The 27758-nt window shown below is 40.5% G+C and overlaps 1 protein-coding gene across 4 annotated transcripts in view; it reads left to right on the top strand.

Annotated features, from left to right (window-relative positions):
- The window catches only part of NFIA (nuclear factor I A), a 396205-nt gene that overhangs the window by 268813 nt on the left and 99634 nt on the right, over positions 1-27758 (top strand). For all 4 annotated transcript variants that reach the window (XM_043461143.1, XM_043461142.1, XM_043461144.1 and 1 more), the window contains exons 5-6: positions 6972-7089; positions 13831-13958. In XM_043461143.1, the coding sequence (XP_043317078.1) occupies positions 6972-7089; positions 13831-13958 (246 nt within the window). The remainder of the gene's footprint in view (positions 1-6971; positions 7090-13830; positions 13959-27758) is intronic.

The raw sequence follows: 27758 nt of genomic DNA, 5'->3' as shown, positions 1-27758 counted from the left end.
AAGCTGAAGCTCCAATACTTTGGCCAACTGATGTGAAGAGCCGATTCATTGGGAAAGACCCTGATGCTGGGAAAGATTGCAGGCAGAAGGAGAAGAAGGCAACAGAGGATGAGATGGTTGAATGGCATCACCAACTCAAAGGGCACAAGTTTGAATAAACTCCAGGAGATAGTGAAGGACAGGGAAGCCCGGCATGCTACAGTCCATGGGGCTGCAAAGAGTCAGACATGACTGAGTGACTGAACGACAACAGAATGCAGCCTCTCAGAGAAGATGTGCTTTTAACCATAGACTGGCCTCACTAGTCATTTAAGTGATACTCCCCGCTGATTCCCATTAAACAGGTTGTAAACTCAGTGCCCTGTCATCTCCCAGGCAGAGTAGCTTGAAATTTTGGATAGAAAGAAATTTTTTTCCATCATCCTCTCTTTCCAACAATGCAAGCCTGAGCAGATTGTCTTTGGTGGATGGCAGAAGTTCAATAACCACAACCTTATCCAACTACTAATGTGTACTGAAGAGCAGGTCATTAAGAGGGTTGGCTACTAAAGTAACCCCTTTCTTCCAATAGCCCACATTACTGTAATGATTCCTTAATAGCAAACCATTTATTAAGAAATGACACAAAGACTACATTCTACTGATGACAGGAAAGAAGGGTGGGGGCAGGGGGATGAATGACTTAGGAATAAAATCTAAGAGACAGTTCCCCAAAGTTAACCTTTTGAGGAAAACTCCTCAGTGGAGCAAAAATCCACAAATGCTTTAGGTTGGACTAATCACAGTGCTGATTAAGAGGAATGAGAAGCCCTTTCTCACCATTTATGTGTATTTACAGATTTCTAAGTGTCAGTTTGCACCACTTAAAGTTTGGGGGGAGGGGGTGCAAATGAAGAGAATAGATATTTACTCTTCTTAATTCAAAACATATTTATTGATCATCAGCTGTTTGGGGATAAAAAAGAGACTGTGGGATCTGTAGGATTAAAGGCCACCTGGTGTAATCCTCCAACTTCATGACCTAGGAAAGTTAACTAACCCTCCTCATGCCTCAGTTCTCCCTAGTGGTGTTGTAAGGATTAAATAGGATGAGGTGCTTAAAGCTCTTAGCCAGTGTCTGCCCGGAAGTGATGCTTAGTCAATGTTAGTCCTTGTTGTTGTGATGGTGATGACTGTATCAGTGATATAAATGGTGCTGGTGGCAGTGGTAGTGGATTTTCATTTTTATTATAATTATTACTAGCATTATGAAGTCCAAAGAGCTTAAGTGACTCATCCAAGTTCCTCTGGTGGTTATTGGCAGGGCTAGACTCTATTGGCAGGGCAGTCTCTCCGAGGCCCTGACCAGCAGTTTTTCTATGCCCTGGGATGTCTGTCCTTACAGAGCTTAAATTGCTCTCAGTCTAGTTGGGTAGAAAATCTTATAAGAGATCTTATAAGAGATAAAAAATCTTATAAGAGATAAAAAATGATGAAGCCTATGGTCAAGTACCCATGGAGAAAAATCAGTTTCACAATGTACGGAGCAGACAGGAAGTGTTGTGGCTGGCCCAGTCCTTCCTTAACACCCCCGTGTTTGATTGGCAGTGGCCATAATCTCTATGCCACACCAGCAAGCAGTTAGTCGTTAGCTCCAGAAGCCCAGCTTGACATCCTGGGCAGATGCATTTCCCTGATTTGCAAAAAGGACATAATACCACCATTAGCACATTTCATTATATACATATTTTATATTTATTAGAATAATATGATTGTTTGCTTATTTATGCCCTTTCATTGTGTATAATTAGAAACTTGCTTTTTATATCTATTCACTATCCTGGAAGAGGTGACAGATACCAACTGTGAAAATTTTATTTTCATCCTTGACAGCATAGTTTAGGTCTCCATTTCCCTTTGCCAGGACTCCCAAATCAACCTACCAACTGATTTCCCCACCTCCAGAGTTATAGTCACCCAAAGTTCAGCCTGTATGCTGTTGCCTCATGTATGCATACCCAGTTGTGTCCAGCTCTTTGTGACCTCATGGACTGTAGCCTGTCAGGCTTCCCTGTCTGTGGAATTTCCCAGGCAAGAATATCAGAGTGTGTTGCCATTTCCTCATCCAAGGGAGCTTCCAAATCCAAGAGTTGAACCCACATCTCCTGCATCTCCTGCACTGGCAGGCAGATTCCTTACCACTGAGCCACCTGGGAAGCCTGCACGAGGCAACTTTCCTCAGACTCAATCATTATTCTATCACTCCCACACTCAGAAAGTGTCATGGATCCCACAGATCACTCCATCGCCTACCTCCAAACTTACATTACATACTCCCTTTTGCCTAGGAACCCTCTCCTATCTCCTTCTGGGCCTCTTTAAACCCACACCTGCCTTGAGAGCTCAGCTTAAGCACCCATTCTTCCTGGAGTCAGTCCTTTTTTTGATCCCACAAGCCAATGAGATCTATTACTCCTTTGAACCTCCCTAACACATTCTAGTCATTTCCCCTGTGAGATTTAACACATTTAGCCTTGCATTAGATATTCAGGTATAATTTTTTTTATTATTCCACTAGGTTATAAACCCTGTGGGGGCAGATACAATGTATACCCTTTTATCATCTCAAGTTTAAGACCAATATTGTACATGAAATTCAGGGTGGTACAGCAGAAAAAGCCCAGCTTTTGAGGTCAGACATCCTTGAATTTTAATCCTGGCTGTCTCTCTTCCTTGCCTTCTGTGATCCAGGGCAAGTGATTTAACCTCACTCCGGGGCTTAGTTTGCCTCATCTAGAAAATGTACCTTTCCTGAAAAGATTGTTTAAGATTTAAGTTAGGTATAATAAATAAAGTGCTTCTCAAAACATGAGCCCCCAGGTACTCAGAAAAACCTACCAAAAGCCCACCTTTTGAATTGTTAGTGACTTGGCAAGACTCTTCCTGTTCCCCAGATTAGAGGCACTGAGAATATCCAGTGCATTGCAATGATACTTTGACCATGACCTCTACCCTCAGGTATAAAAAAGCCTTTCTGTTTGACTGTCATAGTTTCACTGAATCAGAATCCACTCCCATAAGCTGACATGCATACCAAACATACACACAGACGGGACTAGACGATGTTTCCTTACAAGACTCTTTTGAAGAAAGCAGAATTTGGATCTGTGAGTTACTAGGATTATGTAACCCAGGTGTGAAACCCAGTCTCATTTCAGAAATTTAGTGAGGTTTTAAAACTCAAGACATAATCAGTTTGCCAAATCCTGATGTTATTCACCAGAAATCAGTAGGTGCTATGGGAGGTGTCACATGCCGCCAGGACACCCAATGTTGTTGTTAGATTACAGCTACAATGTACTAAGCAGCTCACAGGAAGGAAATACGCAGGCAAGTTAAGGAGCATTTCTGTGGGCTTAATTATTTTTTTATTCTCTCTGAGAAGTGGACATAACCATATGCACACGAGTATTCTTCTTCCTTCACCTATTCTGGCTCCCTTGACATTTTAAAAATATAATCAAGGCAAAACACATTTTCTAGAGTAGAACATGATTATGTGTATGCATTCTAAATCACCTCAGTCATGTCCAGCTCTCTGTGACCCTACGGATTGTAGCCCACCAGGCTCCTCTGGCCATGGAATTCTCCAGGCAAGAATACTGGAGTGGATTGACATTCCCTTCTCCAGGGGATGTTCCCAATTCAGGGATGGAATCCACGTCTGTTATGTCTTCTGCATTGGCAGGTGGGTTCTTTACCACTAGCACCACCCAGGAAGCCCTAGAGCATGATAGATAAAATGTTAAATGTAAGAGCAACTGGATGTTCACCAGCAGAGAGCGGGCCTCAGACTTCTTTCGTTGAGTCAAGTCCATCTTCCTTACATTTTGCTCTGTGTTTCCTTTCAAGAGGAAGGAGTAGGGTCATGCAGTTTCCACAGTGCTCCATCCAGCTGAAGCCTCAACCAACCCCATCTTGAAACTTGTGAAGAAAATCTAAATCCAGTCGTATCCTCTTTTTTAGTTAATAAGAGATGCCAATCTCTAAGCTCCATGAAGGCACAAACTGTAAGTGCCTATTAAGGGACGTCCCTGGTGGTCCAGTAGCTAAGACTTTGCACTCCCAAGGCAGGGGGCCTGGATTCGATCCCTGGTCAGGGAACTGTATCCCACATGCCACAGCTAAGAGTTCGAATGCTGCAACTCAAAAAGATCCTGCATGCTGCAAGGAATGATGGAAGAACTCGTGTGCCACAACCAAGACCCAGTGCGGCCAAATAAATTAAAACAAAAAACAGAAAAACCCACCTATTATGTGCCAGGCTGCTAAGAGGGGTCATGGGTGAACCATGCCCCCATTACAGCAATCCCCTCTGCACCCCATGGCCTATTTAAGGCATAAAGTATTATGAAATCAAAGGGGAAATTATGCAAATAAGTTTGATATAAAAAGCAAATTAGGGAATGACTAGCAAAATTATTCATTAGAACTCTGTTTACACTCATTGTCAAGCCTAACCATTTGTTTTTGAAGTAAAGACCTTCCTCGATTAGAGCCTGTCGTTGAGAGATGTGTTTGAATTTCAGAAAGTCTATGCGAATTTCAGTATTTTCTATTTCTTAGCAGTGACTATTTTTATAGAATGATAGTTGTGATTAAGGTCTAGCCATTGCCATTATCAAACAACTAAGTGTTTATTTTAGAAATTGCTTTGCCCCTCATGCTGTTTCTTAATTCCATAGTTTTATTATGGCTTCACAATCTCCCCAGTTTCCCAGGCATCTGTCCTAGGAATTATCCTGTACCCCTCTTTCCCACTATTACCACACTCCAGAAGTCAATACACATTCTCAATTTCAGCTCCTAAACAGCTGTCTCCAGGCTCCTCCTTTCTATCCCTTGGACTCTCCCTGGTTTTATTGATTATATTCTTCAGTTGCCCCACCCCCCACCCCATACTTACCCTCCTGACAGGTGGCGTGTCTAATTTGTAAGTACAGATTTGACAATAGCATTCCTGCACTTTGTTGGTTTTCCTTTGACTAACAATCAATTACATTTGACCAATGCTTACTGACTGCGTCCTAGTGTAAGGGATTGTATTAGATACTAGCAGCATAACCCCAACAGTTCCATTATACTGGAGTGTAATAAGAGCTTCATAGCTTATAAACTTGAGAACTGACTGAACTCAAATTCATATTCCTTAAAGGAATCTACCTACCCTTCATATTGTTATTGTTTTTCTTCAGTTGCTAAGTCATGTCTGACTCATTTGCAACCCCATGGACGGTAGCCCACCAGGCTCCTCTGTCCATGGACTTTCCCAGGCAAGACTACTGGAGTGGGTTGCCATTTCCTTTTCCAGGGGGTCTTCCTGACCCAAGGATTGAACCCATATCTCTTGCATTGGCAAGCGAGTTCTTTACCACCTGACCTTAAATCTCCCCTCTTTCCCCATGTATTGTTAATATACCACATCCTACCAAGTTATTATAATCCAATACACATTTTATGTTCTCTTACCTGTATAAATGCTATTCCCTCTACCTAGAATGCCTCCATTCCTCTAATGGATAAATCCTACTTGTCCTTTTAACATTCTTCCCAGGCCTCACATTTGCTGAGGCCCTTTTACTCCCTTGAATCTCTTATCCCTTGGCTGAGCTAGATACCCACTTCTATGCAGCCATATCAATTTAGGAATAACTCTAGCAAAGGACTTATCGGACTGTATTGAAATTAATCTGTCAGCCTAACTCTCTAGAGCTGTTTCAGGGTAGGGACCATGTCATTCATTTAAGTGTCTTCCTTACCCAGCATAATTCTTGGCAGTAGCAGACTCTCAGTAATCATTGGTTGAAAGAGTGGAAGTCCCTGGTTCATGATTTTCCTAATTATCCTTTCTTCTTATGGATATGAGCCTCTATTTAATTTATTTATATATCCACTTCTATGGGCTTTAAAACTCTCAAACTAATGCCTTGATACAGAAAAAAAAAAAAATGCATCTATTGCTCCCGCCTTGTATAATCTTTCAAAAGAACAGATTACTTGCATGTATATAATTACACCACTAATTTTACACAGAATTGTCTTTTAAGATTGGTAGATGTTATTTATTCATTTTAAAATATTTATTAAGCTACTCCTGTAAACAGGATATCTAGAGGCTCCAGGACATATAAAAAGTGCAGAGAATCACATCTCACTCAAGGGTCAGCCCTGAAAATCATGTGTAGTCAAAGTTATTTTTAACAGTCCCTTGAATCAGAGGTCGACAAATTTTCCTATATAAATATTTTCAGCATAGTGAACCATATGGGCTCTGTCACAGCTACTCTGCCCTTGCAATGTGGAAGCAGAGATGATATGTAAATGAAGGGGTGAGGCTACCCCAGTACAACTTTATCTACAGAAATTATGGCTCAGGGACCATAGTTTGAGGACCTTGCCTGAACTGGAAGGTGGGACAGACGGTAAAGGTGTATGCAGGGTGCTGAGGTGTTTGGGAGTAAGGGGAAATCACACGTTCTCATTGCGTGAAATTGGGATTGGGTGACCTGCAAAAGATGAATTTGCAATTCAGAACTAATTCCAAAATACAGATGTGTGGAAGCTATCAGGATCACACAAAGCTAGAAAAACCCAGGGAATGCTGGTCATTCAAGAAAGGTAGCAGACCAAAATGTGAAGGTATTTTTGTTAGAAGCATCCAGGAATATGGCAACCTTAGTGACAATTTACCATTACAAAAAAAAGAGGAAAGATGAAAGGTGTGTTATAAAAAATATATGTCCTTCTGATGCAGAGGATTTTTATTGTCAGAATTCTTTTAAGGTCTGAGTTCATTACTGATAAATTTGGATAAGCTAACCATATAAATTCAAATATAAAATGTGTTAAATGTAACACTGAAATATGCTCTCATTGGTCTTTTATTCACAGACCTTACCTGATATTCCTTTCTTTTTTTTTTTTAATTCTAGCACCAATAGCTGCAGGAACTGGTCCCAATTTTTCTCTCTCAGATTTAGAAAGTTCTTCCTACTACAGCATGAGCCCAGGAGCAATGAGGAGGTCTTTACCCAGCACGTCGTCTACCAGGTAACGTTAACTGTTGGCTCTGAAAGCGGTCAACCTTCATAGTCTACACACCTTGATGTGTAACTCTGGGCCTACTGGACACTTAGCAGCGTGCCTCTGGTAATAGATAGCAGAAGTGGGTTCAGCCCTAATGGATTTTCAGTGTCACTGAGGAGAGAGAGCAGATGCACAAGGCAGCATGCCTATGTGTACGGGGGAGGAGGGGCGCTTCCCAGGTATCTCAGTGATAAGGAATCCACCTGCCAATTCAGGAAATGTAGTTTCCATCCCTGAGTCAGGAAAATTCCCTGGAGAAGGAAATGGCAACCCACTCTGGTATTCTTTCCTGGGAATTCCCATGGACAGAGGAGCCTGTAGGCTGCAGCCCATGGGGTTGCAAATGAGTCGGACATGACTTAGCAACTAAACAACAGCATAAACTCACGCACACACACATATATACACACACATACACATATATACATGCAAACTCACACTTACACAGCAGTCAGTCAGTTCTGTGGCATGGGCTGAAAATAGTTAAAGACAGCTTTATCCAAAATGAGCGACTTGTGTTCAGCTGTAAACTGTAAGCATTAATCGGAATTAATGAGATGGAAAGTCATGGAATGGTGTTCTGGGTGGGGTGAAGATATGAGCAAAGACATAGAGGCAGGATGGAGTATGAAAATAGCATGTCCTCAGAAAATTAAGGACAAGGCTTGACTAGGGAAGTGTTTTGGCTAGTTTGGCAGAAAGTTGGCCCTGGGACAACAGTCCCAGTCTCCATGCCCACAGCAAACGTTACTGCTGAGTTTCAGCTCTTTTCCTACGTCTGTGTCCTGAAAGTTCTCAAAATCCGGTCTATTGGAGTTGCTCTGAGAGATGCAACTATTTGATATCCTAGTGTGAAGATGTAAAAGCAAATGCAGCCCGACAGCATTGTGGGGCCAGATCACAAGCACTGTTGCACGGGAGACCTTTAAAAGAGTAAAGCTAAAAGAACACAACCAGATAACAATTCCAGGGTGCTTGACCCCCTTGAGGTCACAAAGCCAAAATCAGAATGAAGCATTTTGCAAGATCCTGTTGTCTCCAGATAACCTGTACCAGAGGGAAAGGGATTAGGCATTAAACCCACAGAATTCTTTTACAAATTGGCTTTAGCACTGGACTGTGACAACAAAGAAAAGAATGGTGCAGAACGATCTTTAATGTTTGTGTACTTTGCAGAAAAACATTTGACAAAGGTATATTCCTCCTAAAGCAAGTGTATTAGGATTTAAAACAATGTCCAGATGATAGAAATTTTCCCTGATAGAGACTCATTTTTACCTTGACTTTATGTATTTTAACCATCATTACTTAAAAAAATTATCATCTTAGTCATTACCAATAACTTGAAGACAGTTAAAGAAACAGTATTTTCCCAAATATAACCACCAAATCCTACCATCATCTTTCACGTTATTTAAATGTACCCCCTAGTTCACTGGGGTATAAAAAAGTTGTCTCCAGCACCATCCACCCCCCCCCGCCCCCCGCAAGGAAAACATTTATAACAAAAGAATGAGATTTTGAACATATTCAGGTATTAATACATTCTGAGGATTTTGAATGTTTGCTGATGGAAGGGACATTGTGTGTAACTACACTTAGTCAACATAAAAAAGCTTTGCAAATACTTGTGGTTAGTGATTAATTTAAAAGTTGATTGTTTGTTTTTCATATGTGCTCTGTGCATGTACCATGGACATCCCAGCTTCTCCAGCTGTTTTTTGCCTTTTGTTTCAACTTTCTGTTCTGCCTGGTTCTTAACGTATTTTAAAAAGCTAGTGTCCTTCCCATATTCTGCAAATAGCTAACCCTGATAAGGCAGTAGTTATACACAGCATCAGTAGTTAATAACTTGGTAATATGTTTGTTTTGCTCTCATTAGGCTCTCCTAAGATGATTCTTTTAAAATTATTCTTTAAATATATAGACTCAGCAGAATTATCTGTGTATAGTTGAGGAACTGTGCCCAGAGGAATACCCCAGATTTCCATATAGAAAAGTTCATCAACCAATCAGTCTTTGTTTATGCTGTGCCAGTATTAATTGGTCACCTGCTCTGTGGCAGCCACTGTATTAGGTGCTTTACATACCTGATAGGAGTTTATCTTCACAGTAATTTTACAGTACAGACTGTTGCAGGTAACAATGGGTCAGCCCACAACTCAGAGAAGTTAAGTAACTTGCCCAAGGTCACAGACCAAGTGACCAAACTTGGAGCTCCAAGACCAAACTTGGAGTTACTGGAACTTTAAAACCATGCTATTTTGACACTGAATCCTCTTAGGAATGGGTCTCACTCTTTCAGGAAGGAACAACAGGAAGCCCCCAGAAGGGATTATCTGGCATCTCTACTTTTCATGGACAGTTAGCATTTGCTATTTTGAATTATTATTATCATCTTGGAGGTATGTGCAGTTCCTGCCACCCCTTCTGGACTGCAGATCCCTTAGAGCAGTGGTCCCCAACCTTTTTGGCACCAGGGACCAGTTTCAAGGAAGACAGTTTTTCCACGGATTGGGGTGGGGGGAGTGGTTGGGATGATTCAAGCACATGACATTTATCGTGCACTTTATTTCTCATCTAATGCTGCTGTTGATCTGACAGGAGGTACTGTTCCACAACACGGTGGTTGGGGACCCCTGCCAAACTCTTCCAGTTCAGCTGCAAACACGTATTAAGTCCCAAGGATATGAGATCTGTAAGGCATTATGGATGTAAAGTCAAGTAACAGGAGCTTTGCAGTCTCACGATATAGACTGACGAGTGAATGAAGATTTTTACTTCAAAGCATTAGGAACACTCAGGGAAGAGGCATTTTGCTGTTCTTTAGGGACAAGATAAAGCATCTAGGCTTTGCACATAGTAGGAATTAAGCAAATATTTGAAACGAAGTTAATAGTCTTCCCTTAATTTCTAGGTAGTAATGCTAAAGACAGAACAAATTCCACACCCAAGAAGAGATGGTGTATCATTACTTAAAAGAGTATTTATCCTCCTTCTTGTGTAGAGACCTTACTGGTCCTTTCCTGTGTCCCTCAAGTGTTTCTGGGAGAATAAAATTTGTGTTAGATAGTCAAGAGCAAGAAGCCAGAATTAATAACTGGGGGTTCCCTGGCTGTCCAGTGGTTAGGACTCTGAGATTCCACTGCAGAGGGCACGGGTTCCATCCCTGGTTGGGGAACTAAGATACTGTATGCCGTGCAGCACGGCCAAAATTAAAAAAAAAAAAAAAGGGACAAAAGTAATGACTGATTCACATCATTAACTGTAGCTTCTGTATTCCTTCCAATAAATATGTTCAAAATCATAGAAGGGGTAATGTAAAACTTGGGATAAAATATACTTTTCTTATCCCAAAGAACTTCATCAAGATAAACCAGCTGTCAGGTTTATGAAGTCAGTAAACTTTGTCCTGGAAGCCCTCCACCCATCACTTCTGGCACTTCTAGTTTTCTTCCCTCCTGGATGTGTTCTCTCCTCTAGCCTGTATCTCCACCTTCCCAACATTTATCCTGTGTCAACCCCTAACAGTCCTTGCTTTCAAACTGAAGGGTCAGCTAATATCTATAGACTCTCTCACCTTTAGGATTTAATAACCACATGAGTAGGGCTTCCTTAGTGACTCAGATGATGAAGAATCTCCCTGCGTCAGGAAGATCCCCTGGAGAAGAGAATGGCTACCGACCCAATCGGATATTCTTGCCTAGAGAATTCCATGGACAGAGGAGCATAGCAAGCTACAGTCCATGGGGTCGTAAAGAGTCGAATGCAATTGAGTAACTAACTCTTAATGCATGTGTATTTGCATTTTATTCTAGAGGACACCAAGGAAATCAAAAGCATTAGAAACTCAGAAAAATATTGATACTTGGAGGACAGGTAATGAAGTTGGCCTTTTGAGTGGATCTCATTGAATCGTGACACTTGGGCGAATCCTTGTCACAAGCACTCATGTGACTGTTTCTAAATCTGTAGCCCAATTCAGCAGTGTTTGAGCATCTGTTATTAGTCAGATACTGTGATAGGCACTAGAGATTTAAAAAAAAAAAATCTTGATAATCTCCTTCTCCACAGATCTCAAGCTCCCATCAGAGAATGTAGGTCTTGCCTTTCATTTGCCAGGGAACATAAGAAAATATTTATTCTGTTTCCAATTTGTATTCTTTCAACTTCTAACTAAAATTATTTCAAGTGGCTTTCAATTTAAAAAATACAACAGATAATATTAAATACAGAGAGGGCAGAAACCGTGTGGAAAGATAGGAGAGACTCTTATATCAGGAACCTGAACCCAGAGTTATTCCTTACATTTAGCCCTAAGATTCCTGGTTTCCAAGGCAAGAAGGGAAAGCACTAGGTTATGTAATGTATCTTTTCTAATAAAAGGAAACTAGAAATTCTTTTAAAGATACACATTTTTTTCTGGTTTTATGTAGTAGGAATTTTTTTGTGTATGTTCTTTGATAAAGTACTTCTGTTCGATGCAGTTTTACATAAAATACAGAAAAATTATTTGAGTGGCTCTTTTTCATTAAACTTCAAGGAAAGCCAAGCAAAGGACATTAAATAAGTCATTAGAGGTTTGTTTCTTTGGATACTAAGCTAGCATGCTATAGGTCTGTTGCTTTCCTGCGATTTAGCTTTCATTAGAATAGAGCTTAAAGGCTAACACTCCTGGAATGGCGACTTCAGTAACTAGAATTTCGTATGTTGAACTGGGCCTTCCTCAGTTTTTTACTTGGATGGCTGCAGTGGCCTCTTAACTGTCTCCCGGGGGGAGGTTCTGTTCCCTTCTTTTCCCTTAGCTTTTCAAAAGCCGTCATCTCTGCAACTACCAGAATGACTTTTCTGACAGATGACCCTGACGTCACTTCCTGTTTAGATCTATTCAGGAAGCCTCTGTTGCTTGTAGGATAAAGTCCAGACATACAATATCGTCTATCACCTTCACCCCATCTTTCTCCTGCCACGTTAACCATAGTAAACACCTGTCAGCTCTCTGCGAGTGTCCCACACTGCTTGTGGTATTGTTTCTGCTTGACATGCACCTCCCTCCTGGAGTGATGTTGGGAATGGCTAATAACCTGGGTGATAGGAGCATACCTGTTAGGACAGACCTGCCCTGCCACAGTGCCAAAGCCTGGAATGCCTCTAATGTGCCATACCTTAACCCTTTAGGTTTGGGATCATGAGGCTGTCCTGGGCCAAAGATGGGGTGACAAAGTTGGGGCAAACATGAGGAGCTTGAGAGTGGCACTTTGCCAGTTGATAAAGTATTTCAGTATCTTAAAATCCAGAATGGCTGCCTCAGGAGTGCATCAGCTGAATAATAACCTGTCCCTGCCCTGTTCTTCTTTCTGCCCCGTCTCCTAACCCCCTCTCTTACAGACAGGTCAGGAACCATCTCCTCTGGGCATCATTTCCCGACCTTCTCTGTGTATCATTGTTTTCTTCCTCCATCAAGGAGCCCACTATAACCTCTATGTGGTTCCACCATCATACCTGTATTTCTCTTTGCACAATTTTGTTTACCTCTTGTTCTTCATCCATGAGATTGTAAACCCCATGAAGACAGGAGTTATATCTTATTCATTTCAATATTCTAGCCTTTAGCACTGTGCCTGGCATGTGGGTGGTGCACAATAAATGTTTGATGAATGAACATATGTTAAATATTCTGTACCTGACATGTGAGGAAGAGATTACTCATCTAGTACTCACACCAGGTATGAAATCTACTCCTTCTGGTATGTTAGTTACATAATCAGTTAATACAATTAGAACAACATTAGCAGCATGTAGCATTTCACTACCTTTTAACTCTTGTAACCTCAAATTGGGAGAAAAAGACCTCAGTTCTTTAACTGGAAGAAATAGAATATATTCTGGAGATTTCCCAACCATACTTCTCCAAAACTAAAACATCCCCACTTGATGGCATAGAACTTCATTTTTGGTAATTTCCTTGTAGAGAAGTGGCATGCAAGTCACTGGGCCACTCTTTTTTCCGTATCCCTTATTCTCACAAGGAGAATAAGTAGAATTCTTCTACTTTTGTCTTGGTTCACCATTTTATCTCTAGAGCCTGCACAGTGACAGGAGGCCAGGTCCCAATCTAGGCACTAGAGATAAAACAGTGAACGAATGAGACAAAAGTAGAAGGAAGGTATTGTCACTGTGCAATAAATATTTTTTAAATGAAGAGATCTAAGTAGAAGATGAGAAAATATGGCAAAAAAACAACAAAAGGCAATTCAGGATTTTCTTCAAGGGTTGTGTGCCCTGATTTTTCTCCTTCCTGGGGTGCCAGAGGGGTTGAGTAGATGTCTAGGATCATTGCTGATGGCAACGCCCCAGCTAACACTCTGGGAGATACACATGTGGGCTTACTACCCAGTCTTCCAGGTGGAGACAGGAGACGGAGCCAGCCAGCAGTTCCTCAAAGGAAAAAGGAACCGGATGTGGCAGCAGCAGCAACTCAAGTGACAATAAAAACCAAACCCAGACACTTGGAACAACATACACCCAAGAGTTTGTTCTCCATCCAGTGACTCACTGAACTGAACAGGAGCCCAGAGAAGCCCACGAAACTACACTGAGTTACCCAATTGCTTCCTCCCTTGGCTTTCTTTCCACCAGAGATGCCACGTCCAGGGGAAGGGTGGTTTGGATGGCTTTTAAACATGTACCCGTTTGTTATTTCAGCTCCACGAAGCGCCTCAAGTCTGTGGAGGATGAAATGGACAGTCCTGGTGAAGAGCCATTTTACACAGGCCAAGGGCGCTCCCCGGGGAGCGGAAGCCAGTCCAGCGGGTGGCATGAAGTGGAGCCAGGTAAGCAGGGCAGGCAGCCACTGTGAAGTCTAAGATGTGGTGGGGGGGTAGTGGGGAGGAGGGAGCGACGCCAGGCAGAAAGCGAAGGGAGTGAGCTCAGAGCAGTGGACTTTCTGACTTTCTCCACATGAACATGTGTTTGTACCTGACTGCTGCTTTTATGAAAGGATGGCAGTGCAAGGATGCCATTCAGCTGAGATGAAAGATTGAGAATGGTGTGTAGGGTTTTCTACTCGGAGATGTTTTCACTGCACCGCAATCCAGCGTTCCATTTGCCTTTGCTTTCATTTTATGCTAATTGCCTTTTGGGTTTGGTTTTATCTTTTAATAATCAAAATAAAAATCCATCAACTTTTTCAACTGCATCAGTAGCATTAGAGAAGAAAGAAGGGCTCCCTGTGCAGCAGCTTGCACTTGGATTTTTATAAAATGAGGAAACTTTTAAATATGCTTTGTCATCACAATTCTTTTTCTATTTAAAAGGAACAGCTAAAAGAGAAAATAAAAATAAAAGGAACAGCTATCTTTATGTCTATCTTTCGTGAACTAAGCAAATGATGACTGCTAGTCTAACCTCCTGGGGTAGTTTAGTCCTGACTCTGGAGTCTTGAGCAATGTGACTAATTCTGATATCAGAAGCCTTTTGAAACTTTTCTCAGCGCCTATAACCTCCAGATTGGCAAGGGAGAATCTCTCTGGTACCTTTCTCAATATGCAAAGTCTAATGATGTAGAGAATGGGCTTTGGAAAAAGACAGGCTGAGTGTAATCCTGGCTCCGCTTCTGCTGGCTGTGTAATAATGGGCAAACCACCTAACCTCTCTGAGACCAAGTGTCCCCATTTTTATCATCTGTCAATAATAGTAGGTATTTCAGTGCTCTTGAGAATTAAATGAGGTAATATACATAACCCAACTAAGAATTATACCTAGCACAGTAAGTTTGAAAAGATCTTCCCAATTCTTGCCTCAGAGTAATTCCCTGCAAAAACAAGCACTGAGAAAGTCTCTGAACCCCTTCACCTTCAATCTTAACTCCTTTCTCTCCCCCTAACATATCTAAAGAGAATCTTCAGAGAGTGCGACTATAGTAGGAAGCAACACAGCAGAGGCTTGGGGGATGATGGAACTGTTCTGTATCCTGATTGTGGTGGTGGTTACAAGAATCTATACATGCGTTAACATTCATATTAATAGAAATGCATGCCTTCCACTTCTGAACCCCTAGGCAGTTTTACTGTATGATAATTAAAAATAAAACCTTGGTCCCCACTAGCTGAGTCTTTTATCTTGTTCCCTTTACCAAAATGCAAAGATTTCATTTTGCCTCCCTTCTACCTAATCTTTTTACCTAACTCATCCATTCATTCACTCACGGTTTCACTGGGAACTCTTTTGTGGATGAGGCACTATGCCTGGTTCTGGGAACTCAAAGCTGAATGAGAAGGTTGTGGCTCCTGCTTTCAAGGAATTCACAGTTGGGGTGGAGAACAGACACATAAGAAGATCATTATGTGGTGATACGGGAGGCATAAGGATGGAGTTTAGCCTCTGGTGCCGCCGTTTTCTAAGTATCATCAACATGGTGCTCAGGATGTGATGGGTCTTCTACAGAGGGCTACACATCAGCTCACCCCACACTGAGATCCATGCCAATTTGCTGATAGCAGTCAAGAAATACATTGTGGCCTAAATGAACGTGCTGACCACCCGTGCTGCCAAATGCACATTAGCACGACCTCAGGATAGTGCCAATGAGAAGCTTGTGTGCTGTTAAAAAATTAAAAGATCTAGATGTTCTTTGAACCCTTTTTAAAAGGCCAGTTAAAGTCCTGGCCAGTTTACCTGCTTCTATGAAAGTGAGAATCAAAATATATAGGTTTAGGACATTATGCTTGAGGGTCATACTAACTTGGTTTTACACAGACTGAGCTGCTTTTTTGTGTGTTGATGTATATGAAGCTCCTCTACCAGGAGACTGTCTTTTGGATCCTTAAGTAGATTCCTTTGGGCCTATGTGGGGGCTGTGGGAGTAGGTTGAATATAGAATATGTTGACCTAGTGACTCTTTTATTCAGAGTAATTCTGTTCCTCTCTTCTGCATGTTATGATTCAACTGATCATAAATTTTAACATTTGAATAACTGTATCCCTTATGGTCATTAAATAACTAAAGTCTAATGGCTAAATCCTTTTTGGGAGGATATATATATATATATATATACACACACACACACACACATATACACACACATATATATACACACACACGGTAATTACACTACATATTATACTATATATATACACACACATGCTATATATATGTGTGTGTATATATATATACACACACATATAGTGTAAGCATATAATTAATTGAAGGGGGGGTTCTCTAAGAAAAAAAATTTATACTTTTAGAGAAATCCCTCACAGTTTTACTGTATTCCTGGACTGATGCTCCGTTCTCTATTGCTGTTTCATTGTTGAAAAATGCAGTTTCATGGTATATATGCAGGGGGTGGGAGGGGACAGTGGATAAATTTACATTTGTCCATATTCAGCATAGGAAGTCATAATTGAAACAGGGCCTGAGGGGACATTAAAACTCAACTGAAGGATGTTGTACATGTTCCTGGTGGCTTTGGTGTCAGTAATTCACACCAGCCATTTTAAATGGATAATTTATGCTGCCAGATGGTCCTTTTGGGGGATTTTCCATCTAGCCCAATCCCCTTTTTGGCACAGAGGACACCCTTATGTTGTTCCCACACTGATCCAGGCCTAGCATCTCCCCAGGGATACAGTTCATTGAGTAGGAGGCTTTTAGTGGTCCACACATGTAAATTACCGTCAGAACGTGTTGGGAGTTTATGCATATCTGAAGGCCAGCAGCCTCTTGGTTGCCTACATTTGGAATAATTCTCACAAGCTAGTACTAAAGGATACTTTGTTTATGTCTCAGATGTGACCCAGGAAGCAAGGCCTGTGCTTACTCCTCCACTTAGAAAGCTTCGCATCTGTTTACCTGCCCTCAAATGCTTTTTCAGCGCTCCCCGGCCAAAAGAGGGCCGAAGGTTGCCAGAAGAGACAAATTTCCTGGAGCAACAGGAAGGCTTTGGAAAGTAAAACAAACCAGACATGCAGTAAATTACATGGGCTCTTTCAAATGTCTTTTGTAGTATCCTGTTCCCCATTAGTTTATCTCAGCACTTTTAGTGCACAGCTCTTATTATCTGGGAAGAAGGGCATAGGAGATTAAAGATGATGTTAGTTTAAAAACATCAGACAACCTCAAGCTGACTTTTGCTTCTCTTACAATGCTGCATTTGTTCTCTCCACTTAGTTCGTTTCCCAGTTATCTCAAAACTGGGTTAGATTCGAAGCTTTGAAGCTAATCATGCACTGATGAAATGAGTCCTATGAAATTCTATCAAGCAAAAGTGCACATACCATCAACTCTTGTTTATCTGGACAAATGAAAAACTGCAGAGGAACTGATAATGCAAATGAATAGGAAGGAAACCAAGAGGCAGGCGCCTACACTGGGTCAGATACTGAGCATGGTGCTTTCATATGTATGGCAAAGATTATGGTTACAATTGTTTAAGTACTTCCTGTGTACCAAGTTTTTTTTGTTTTTTGTTTTTTTTAATTGCCCTAAATCATGCAAGTAGAGTGAGCTTGCTTCTGTAGAGATGAAAACTGAGAATTATAAATGTTAGGTGACTTGCCCAGAGCCACACAGATAGTAAACCTGGGGATCCCTAATCCAAATTTCAGTTCTGATTTTGGAATGTAAGTTTTGTCTTCTCTACCCAGTAACCTCTTTTACTGTAAACATTTATGCTTGTATTTTAAGGTCTCATGTGATAGGCTTGTATTGAAATTAAAAACATAACAGTAAAAAATTTTTTAATTGTTCATCAGAAAGACTTGAAAAATCCCCCCACTTCCTTATCCCAAACCCTTGACGTGCACCCAGGTCAGGGAAGGATTGTGGGTTTATTAAATACACATAGGACATAATACATGAGCCAACAGTATTAACTGTTAACAAAGTCAGATATCTGTCATTTTTCTTATAAAATCATATAATCCTCAGGATTCAGATCTTTGTTCAAATAATACATCATCAGTGAGGCTTCCAGTGATTTAAAATAGCTGCTGTTTCTCTTCCATCATCCTATAATTCATAAACTTTTCCTTTCTTTATACCATCTTCTCCTGTTATCTTATGTTCTCCTACTTGGATATACACTCTGAGCAGTGGGCCTGAGTCTGTCTTTTCTGCTGCTGTACCCCCAGCATCCCTGACAGTGTCTGGCACATAATAGGTACTCAGTAAATGTTGATTGAGTGAATGAATGAAGCCTATAAAGCAGGGAATTTGGGTGCTTTCCATAAATCTGAAAGCAGACTTTGCCACCAGTAATTCTGTCAGAATTGATGTTTACTATATTCTCAATCTGTAGGCTATTATTCAGTCAAATCCAATTATTAGCAAGTAGTAAACAAAACAATGGGCTTCCCCGGTGGCTCAGCAGTAAAGACTCTGCCTGCCAATGCAGGAGACAGGGAGACACAGGTTCAGTCCCTGGGTTGGGAAGATCGCCTAGAGGAGGAAGCAGCAACCCACTCCAGTATTCTTGCCTGGGAAATCTCATGAATAGAGTAGCCTGGCAGGCGACAGTTCATGGGGTCTCAAAACAGTCAAACAGGACTGAGCAACTAAACAACAAAAGCAAGCCAAACAATTGCTAAGGCTCAACCAAGGGCCCCGTTGACAAGTGGTAGTATATGGCATTTTATTACAGGTATCTGTCACCTCGAAGGGTATTTCGTTAAGTGAATCAAATCCTTTTTTTCTAAAGGTAATACTTTGTTGATTTTTAAGATAATGCTTTTTTTAAAAAATAAAAGGACAATTCATTATCAGAAGCTCTATATCAACAATTCCAGTAATGAATCTTCTGTAGAATGTTTTCTGTAACTTTCTTGATTTTTGTCTGAATATTTTCAGATTTCCATATGAAATTTTCTCCTATAGTAGCTTAATTAACACCCATATAAGACACTATGCAATCTGTATTACGTGAAGTCTAATCTGTTACTCAAAGTATGGTCCAAGCACCAGCAACATGGTATCATCTGGGAGCTTATTAGAAGTACAGAATTTCAGATCCTCCCCGGACCCATGGACTATTAACAAGATCTCTGGATGGTGCTTATACATGTTAGTGATTGAAAAGCCCTGATCTAGGCTCCTTCCTTGACTGTTCCTTTTTGCAAGCTCTTATCACTCAATTCTTGCCTTATCTAGAGGCAACCTGAACTTTCACTGTTGTGCTCCCCAAGCTTTCTCCCTACTATAAGTAGGAATGCCATCAATGCTCTTCTAGATAGACAGAAATCTTACCTATTTTCAGACATGTCAGAGAAGACGGGACCCTCACACAGTGTGGTTCATACCTCAGTACAAGAAAGAAAATGCTTCTGTCTCTCTCGTCTTCCTCCAGTTGAAGTGCATGAAGAAGAAGAGCTGGTCATCTAATCAATATAATTCAAGTCAAACCAAGTCGTTGAATCTTTATTAAGTGCTGACTGTGTGCAGTGCAGAGTAGATTCAAAGATGACTCCATTGAGTCCCTGTCTTCAATGGCAAACCAGATTTTTTCTGTTGTCAGTCACCATGTGTGAGATGGGAACTGTGGTTTCTGCTCCATCCCTGTCACAAAGTTCAGTTCCATTTAGTCTCTAAGTTGTGTCTGACTCTTTGCAACCCCATGGACAGTAGCCCACCAGGCTCCTTTGCCTATGGAATTTTCCAGGCAAGAATACTGGAGTGGGTTGTCATTTCTTTCTCCAAGGGATCTTCCCCACCCAGGGATCAAATCTGGGGTCTCCTGCATTGCAGACGTATTCTTTACCGACTGAGCCACCAGGGAAGTCACAAAGTTATGACAGTTAAATGATCAACTTGAACTTCTGCTCCAAGTGCCTAAGTCCTTTGTTAAAATTAATATTCTCTAATTGTATGAACTATTGTTAGGATTATTGAGGGAGACAGACCTTCCCAGCTCATGGTGGTTGAAAGCCAGCAGGATTAAATGCTACAGGGGTAAAAGGAGAGAGTGGTTCAACCTGACTTTAGAATTAGGGACACTGTCTGCAGAAGGAGGCAGTGAAACTGGATTTCCACTGGACCTCAAAGGAAAAACGTTCACAAACTTGAAAGTGATACATGATGTCTCTTAATCTTTCAGTCATTGGTATACACAAATTTGTATTCTCCATATATCTTTTTTTCCTAAAATATATATATATATATATATCTTACAAGGCAGTTTTGTGGCTGTCCTGTGAAGCTTCTCAGGTTCTCTGTGTTCCCAAAATTGACTCCTTTGAGGGTTCAGTGAGTTTCATGGATTACTCAGTTGCACCACTTCCTGCATTTGACACATACATACCAGTCAATATTAGAATAAGTGTATTTTTTATTGTGGAAAAATATGTGAAATTATAGAACTTTTTCAGTGAAATTTAATTCTGTGTTTGAAAAGAGGAGGTTCTTACTCCTTAAATTTTCTCCTGTAGAAAAATGTTCAGAACTCTAGCATGGCTTCAATTATTTTGTGATTGTAAAACTTTATTAACAGACACTGTTATTTTAGCCAAGATGCTGGAAGTTCTGCACGGTTCAGTGAAAAGTTTTAAAGTCAAATTTGGTAAGTAGTAAGTTTAGCTGTAGTTCTTTTCTTAAAAACTTTCAGAGATAAACTTCTTTAAGAAATAGATTTCTTCCCAAAGGCATCAGTTCAGTTCAGTTTAGTTCAGTCGCTCAGTCGTGTCCGACTCTTGGCGACCCCATGAACCACAGCACAGCAGGCCACCCTGTCCATCACCAACTCCTGGAGTTTACCCAAACTTATGTCCATTGAGTCAGTGATGTCATCCAACCATCTCATCCTCTGTTGTCCTCGTCTCCTTCAGCCCTCAATCTTTCCCAGCATCAGGGTCTTTTCAAATGAGTCACCTCTTCGCATCAGGTGGCCGAAGTATTGAAGTTTCAGCTTCAACATCAGTCCTTCCAATGAACACTCAAGACTGATCTCCTTTAAGATAGACTGGTTGGATCTCCTTGCAGTCCAAGGGACTCTCAAAAGTCTTCTCCAACACCACAATTCAAAAGCATCAATTCTTTGGCACTCAACTTTCTTTATAGTCTGACTCTCACATCCATATATAACTACTGGAAAAACCATAGCCTTGACTAGACAGACCTTTGTTGGCAAAGTAATGTCTCTGCTTTTTAATATGCTGTCTAGGTTGGTCATAACTTTCCTTCCAAGAAGTAAGCATCTTTTAATTTCTTTGCTGGAATCACCACTGCAGTGATTTTGCAGCCTAGAAAAATAAAGTCAGCCACTGTTTCCTCATTTATTTGCCATGAAGTGATGGGACCAGATGCCATGATCTTAGTTTTCTGAATGTTGAGCTTTAAGCCAACTTTTTCACTCTCCTCTTTCACTTTCATCAAGAGGCTCTTCAGTTCTTCTTCACTTTCTGCCATAAGGGTGGGGTCATCTGCATATCTGAGGTTATTGATATTTCTCCTGGCAATCTTGATTCCAGCTTGTGCTTCCTCCAGCCCAGCATTTCTCATGATGTGCTCTGCATATAAGTTAAATAAGCAGGGGGACAATATACAGCCTTGACGTACTCCTTTTCCTATTTGGAACCAGTCTGTTGTTCCATGTCCAGCTCTAACTGTTGCTTCCTGACCTGCATACAGGTTTCTCAAGAGGCAGGTCAGGTGGTCTTGTATTCCCATCTCTTGAAGAATTTTCCACAGTTTATTGTGATCCACATAGTCAAAGGCTTTGGCATATTCAATAAAGCAGAAATAGATGTTTTTCTGGAACACTCTTGCTTTTTCGATGATCCAGCAGATGTTGGCAATTTGATCTCTGGTTCCTCTGCCTTTTCTAAAACCATCTTGAACATCCAGAAGTTCACAGTTCACATATTGCTGAAACCTGGCTTGGAGAATTTTGAGCATTACTTTACTAGTGTGTGAGATGAGTGCAATTGTGTGGTAGTTTGAGCATTCTTTGGCATTCCCTTTCTTTGGGATTGGAATGAAAACTGACCTTTTCCAGAGGAACAGCAGTCCTCATTTTTGAAAGTTAAAATTAAGCACTATAATAATACATTGTCTGTTCTTATCACAATTATTAAGTCAAGGTATACATTTTTAAAGGTATTTTTAGAAGAATAATTGATAAACAGTGGGTCAACCAGAAGCCCAGGACATTTAGAACCAGAGTTCAAGTGTCACAACTGCTAGGAACACAGTTGCATTTTGCAGACTTAGGTTGGTTCATTGTAGTTTTCAGTATTCCATATGAAGTTCACTTGATTCCCAACTCCGCTGGTGCTAATTTGACTGCTAATAGTCATTCATCAGTTGTAAGAGTGGGGAAAGTTTACCAGCTTAAACTTATAGCTGAGACACATGAGCAGAGGCCCATTATCAATGCCAATAAAAAGGCAGCAGACTAGTAACAATAGTCCATTGATCATGGACACTCAGTTGCACTGGCATATATTAAGGTAAATGATTAAGCCTCCCACAGTCTCCTGCTGTAATAGGAAGAGTCACTGTTACAGAACACTGCCATAGGATCAATGTCTTGGCTTTTCTTCTGCATTTGTAGAGCATTGGGAAATCATCCTTGTGTGACAGCATTGTCTCCCATTACCTCTTTGATATTGGCGCCTGCCACGTAGAGGCCAGTGCAGCAGGGAGCACCACCACAGTGGCAAGGGTTCTCGCTCTCTAGTGACCCTCTGTTAGCAGGGAATTTCAGCCAAATAAGGGGCTGTGAGAGATGAACTATATTACAAGATGAGCACTCCTTACCTACCCTTCAAAAATGTTCGTATCTTCTTTATCAAGGCTATTTTTTAAAGCTAAAAAAGGGAGCGAGAATAACATATTCTAATAAAAGGTTACCTATTAAAAGAAAAGAAATACTCTTCCCACGTAAATGCATGTACACTATATGTGTGTGGATGTGTGTTTGTCAGAGATATATAGATATAGATATATGGTACCATATATATATATGGTAAAGCACCATCCAAGAAATAACTGTTGTATTCCTGAAGCCAGTTAAAGCACCTGGCACATGGTAACCATTCAATCAAGATTTGTTGGCTAACTGAATAAGTAATAAGATGGGAACCGCACATGTCTTATCTTGTCTTTTGAGGAGGGCAAAGTGCTCAGGAAGCGGAGCGCTGCTACATTTGTTCAGTGATTGAGTGCATTCGTCGAGTGAATGAGTGCAGCTCAACGTGCATCAGAAAACTCAGATGCACGATTTTGTGAATACAGAAGCTCCCACGAAAACAGATGCTGCATTTTAGCTTGTCTCGTCTGAATAAATAAATTACCCAAGCCTCCAAATATTTTATTTCATGTTTGAAAACGAAGCTGTGTGAATATTCTAGAAAGCAGGAAGGAAAAGTGTATCTTATACCTTCGATTTACATGGGGAATCGTCCTCCCTCTCCTGTTCCTGTCACCGTCTTCAGCACAGCCCCCGTGCCTTAGGTGGCAAAGAGCTGGCTCATCAAGTGGCCTTATTTAGCACATTGTAAGGAGCTTTCAAGTAAATTTCATTCCAACCACAACAATCTTCCTGGGCTTGCTGGGGAGGGATTAAATAAAAGAGAAATAACATGTATTATAAAGAGGAGAAAAATACAATTGAGATTCAAAATCCTCCAATTCTTCTGTTATGAACAAGCCTTGGATTTTTAGCAAATGACTTCTCTGAATTTTCATTTTCTCATATGTCAACAATGGGTTCTTTAAAACAGCTAGCCTTCCTGACTTGTAGCTTTGAAAAGATCATATGAGATGATAATAAAAACAGGAGCTACCATTAATTAAGTACCAGCTGTGTGCAAAGTACTGTGCGTGGCACAAAGATAAAGGTGTTTCTAATAAATGTAAAGTATACTTGTAAACATAAAGCTTTACACCTATATATATCCCTTTTTCAAAATGCTGAAGTGCTATGTGAGATTAATATGTGTGCTGTGTACTCAGACACTCAGTCATATCTGACTCTGCGACCCCTTGGACTGTAGCTGACCAGGCTCCTTTGTCCGTTGGATTCTCCCAACAAGAATACTGGAGTGGGTTGCCACTTTCTCCTCTAGGAGATCTTCCCGACCCAGGGATTGAACCTGCCTCTTCTTGCGTCTCCTCATTGGCAGGGGGGTTCTTTACCAACTGCACCACCTGAGATGCTCATGTGAGTTTAAGACACTGTGAAGTTAAATTGAAAGCCTATTATACACATTTTCATCTGTTATATATAAAGCACTGTGCAAGATGATAGAAGGCATATAAAAATAGATAAGACAAACCTTCCACCTCAGAAAAAGAACGGTAACTGGTTAAACCAGTACCCAGTTCTACAAGGACTTGAGTGTGTTAAGAGTCACGTAGTTTAGGAGTTGATTCGTTGGCTTAGACTACTATCCTCCACTGTAATTGCTTCAAGAGCAGATGTATCAGCCATTCCATTATTAAAGGAGCGTCAGTGAACGCTGTCCCCATTTCCTCCCTTTCAAACTATCTTATCTTTCTTTATCTCTGAAAAACAGGTAGAACACTGATGTGTAGGCAACATTCAGAAAGCGTACAGTGCAATGCCATCCCATTCCAGCAAAAGATTTAGCTCTCTGCACCCATGGACTCAGCCCCTTCCTAAAGCAGTTCTGACTTGCAGATAATGAAATTGGGCGGCATCAAAGCAAGTATTTACTTAGAGGAAACAAAATTATTCTGCAGTGAGATTAAATTCACCAAAGGGAAAAAAAACCAGAAAGTATAGTTGGAAGAGAAGAAACAAAGGATACGGATAGACAAACATATAGGTAGATAGATAACGACTTACCTAAGAATTTCCTGTGTTGATTTTTCTATATATAATAGATTTTATTTACCTAATAAATATTAATAAATACTTGTAGAATTCAGGAGGTATGGTTAACCTCTGATATAAAGAGCAAAAAATGCTTCTTTAGTGTCCCTACTTCCTCTGGTCTGTTCTATGAACACAGTGTAGGTATTTCCTAGACATGAGTAATACCACACTCTGATTAATAATAAAAGATAAATTTACCTTTATTTTGTCATTGGAATGCTGCTAAAAATTTAAATACGTGTTTTATTAGAAAGAGCTAATGTTTATTGGGACTTCCCTAGTGGCTTAGGCAGTAAAGAATCTGCCTGCAATGCAGGAGACCAGGTTTGATTCTTGAGTCAGGAAGATCCCCTGGAGAAGGGAATGGCTGCCCACTCCAGTATTCTTGCCTGGAGAATTCCATGGACAGAGAAGCCTGATGGGCTGCAGTCCGTTTTGAGCACTTACATATCTATACGTATACACACATATCACTAATAATAATAAGTACAGATCACTAATAATACTATTTGCAGACTTAACTTCCCTCTTGCAGGCCTACACCATGGTGATTCTATTTAAATGTTAAATAATCAAGTATAATATTGTCACTTTATATGGGGGAAAGTTTCTCTCTCTTTTGGCCATCAGTGTTTTTAATAAAATCAGTTTGTAATACTGAGTTTGAGGCTTTCTATGGGGATGGGAGCAAAAAGGAAGAGAAGTCCTCAGGCGTACACAGGTCTCAGGAGTCGGTAACTTTCTGCCCCGTGCAGTCCAGCAGTTTCTGATGCAATGGTGTGCTTTCCTGCTCAGCAGAGAATTACAATAATGCCTATTTATCCAACTCTATCTACCCATGGATTTCAAACACATCATAAGTTCGTCAATTAATCGAAGACATGGCACCCTTTTGGAGATGATGGGTGAGTTACATCCTCAAAGATGACGAGAAATGCTCACATTGATGTCGTAAATCAGTAGGTACTAAAAGTGGAGAGCGTTCTCTCCTGTACCGAGTCACAGAGTATGTCTCTGGGACAGGAGAAAACTTCAGGAGTAAAAAAATAAAATCTTTAATTTGATGAAATATTAAACCCTGATAGAATAACTGAAACATGTTTAAATACAGTTATTCAGCTTGCCTCTTGAAAGTATTACTGATCTCCCTTTTGTAACAATTAAACCCCCACTCTGAAACGTTTGGATTTTTAAATCCTTGGTTACTTTGGTTCCCTGTTCTCTGGGTCTATTTGGAGTGGGTGACTCTGTGCTGTGGTCCAGCACCTCCAGCCACAGTGGAGACGGGCTTCGCAGACAGCTGCGAATGTCCATTCAGATGATCCTCCACATTTTAATGTGATCCAAACATCTCATTGTCCTTCATTTGGAAGGAACATGCCAACCTCTAGGGATTTTCCACTTCGTATCTACGGAGAGGTGACGCTTTTTCATTTGCATCCTTGGAAACACACTCAAGTCATTAGACTTTTAAGGAATGGCAACCCAATATCCATTTGTAATCTGAAGTGTCCTCTGCAGCACCAGATGATTCTGCAGTGTTAGTTGTCGACCCCGAAATCACTTCGCTGTGATGAGCTTCCAAGATGAATGCATTCTAGGATATCATAATTACTTATGATTTAATGCCCATTAGAATTCGCAGGCTGCCTTTCAGCCATTTCATGAACCTGAGCGAAGAGACAGTTTATCAAAATGGCTGTGCCGTGTCCCTCATGTTTTAACACTCTTTAGGGACTAACATAAGCAGCACTTCATGTTCTAATGTCAAAATACACGTGTGAAGATTAAAAGTAATATGGGATGTATAAGAATACTTTTCAGGGCCAGCTATTCTTTGATATTTATCACTTCATAGCAAAGACACCTGCTTCTAATTTTAGGAGTTCTTTTTGCCAGTGGGTGATTTCTTTTTTTCTTCAAAAATGAAATTGTATCCTCAAAAGACTTAACTGGTCATTTTTCTCCTTTTGATGTGCTTGATATTTTTATGAGTTCGTCCATTGGCATTGAAGCCTTAACATGCCTTTAGTTTAAAAAGAAATCTTTATAACACATAATTATTATATTGGGTCACATAAATTTCTATCCTAGCCACACATTTGGAGACTTTTGCAGAGATAAAAGTTGTTATAAATGTCATTATCTTCCACTTGGACTAATTGATAGTTGTCTTAAGTTGACCAAAGCCTGAGAAATAAACTCTCCCTGTGGGAGAGGTTCAGCAACTTACCCTCAGTACATATATTAGGTTGTTTTTCACATTCAGTTGGTGACAGTTATTATTTGAGGGTTGGTAAGTGGAACCAAAAAAAAAAAAGAGAGAGAGAGAGAGAGAGGATCCTAGGTTTGTCTGTTTAAATACATATGAAAATAGTCCTTTGGCTTGGGAGGTAGCCAGCCTACTTGTAGAGTCCAATGTGGTTTGCTTTCTTGTTTTTATCATGCATGAAGACCTTTTCCTAAAAGGCACTGGGTAAAGTGAATTATTCAAATAGAAAAAGATGCAAAAGATGGTATCTTGCTAGCATCCCATTCTGATTGGCCCATGGAGAGTTGTCTGTATAAAATTGGATCCTTGTGTTGGGTTCCAAAAAAAGGTGTGAATATGAAGGAGAAGTGCTAAATCATGACTCCAGAGAAAATGTCGGCCATGAGCAGTTTTTAGTTTAAGTGAAAACCAAACTTCAGGATTTGGACAAATAAGACAAGGCGAAAAAAGGGTGAATCATTAACTCTAGTATAAAATTGTTATAGTGATCAAGTTTCAGCAGACTTGCATAAGATGCTCAACAAAGA

The sequence above is a fragment of the Cervus canadensis genome, chromosome 2 (assembly GCF_019320065.1).
Source record: "Cervus canadensis isolate Bull #8, Minnesota chromosome 2, ASM1932006v1, whole genome shotgun sequence".
In the NCBI taxonomy this organism is placed as follows: Eukaryota; Metazoa; Chordata; class Mammalia; order Artiodactyla; family Cervidae; genus Cervus; species Cervus canadensis.
Note: the sequence above shows the minus strand (reverse complement) of the source record. Positions and strands in the feature narration are given on the sequence as shown.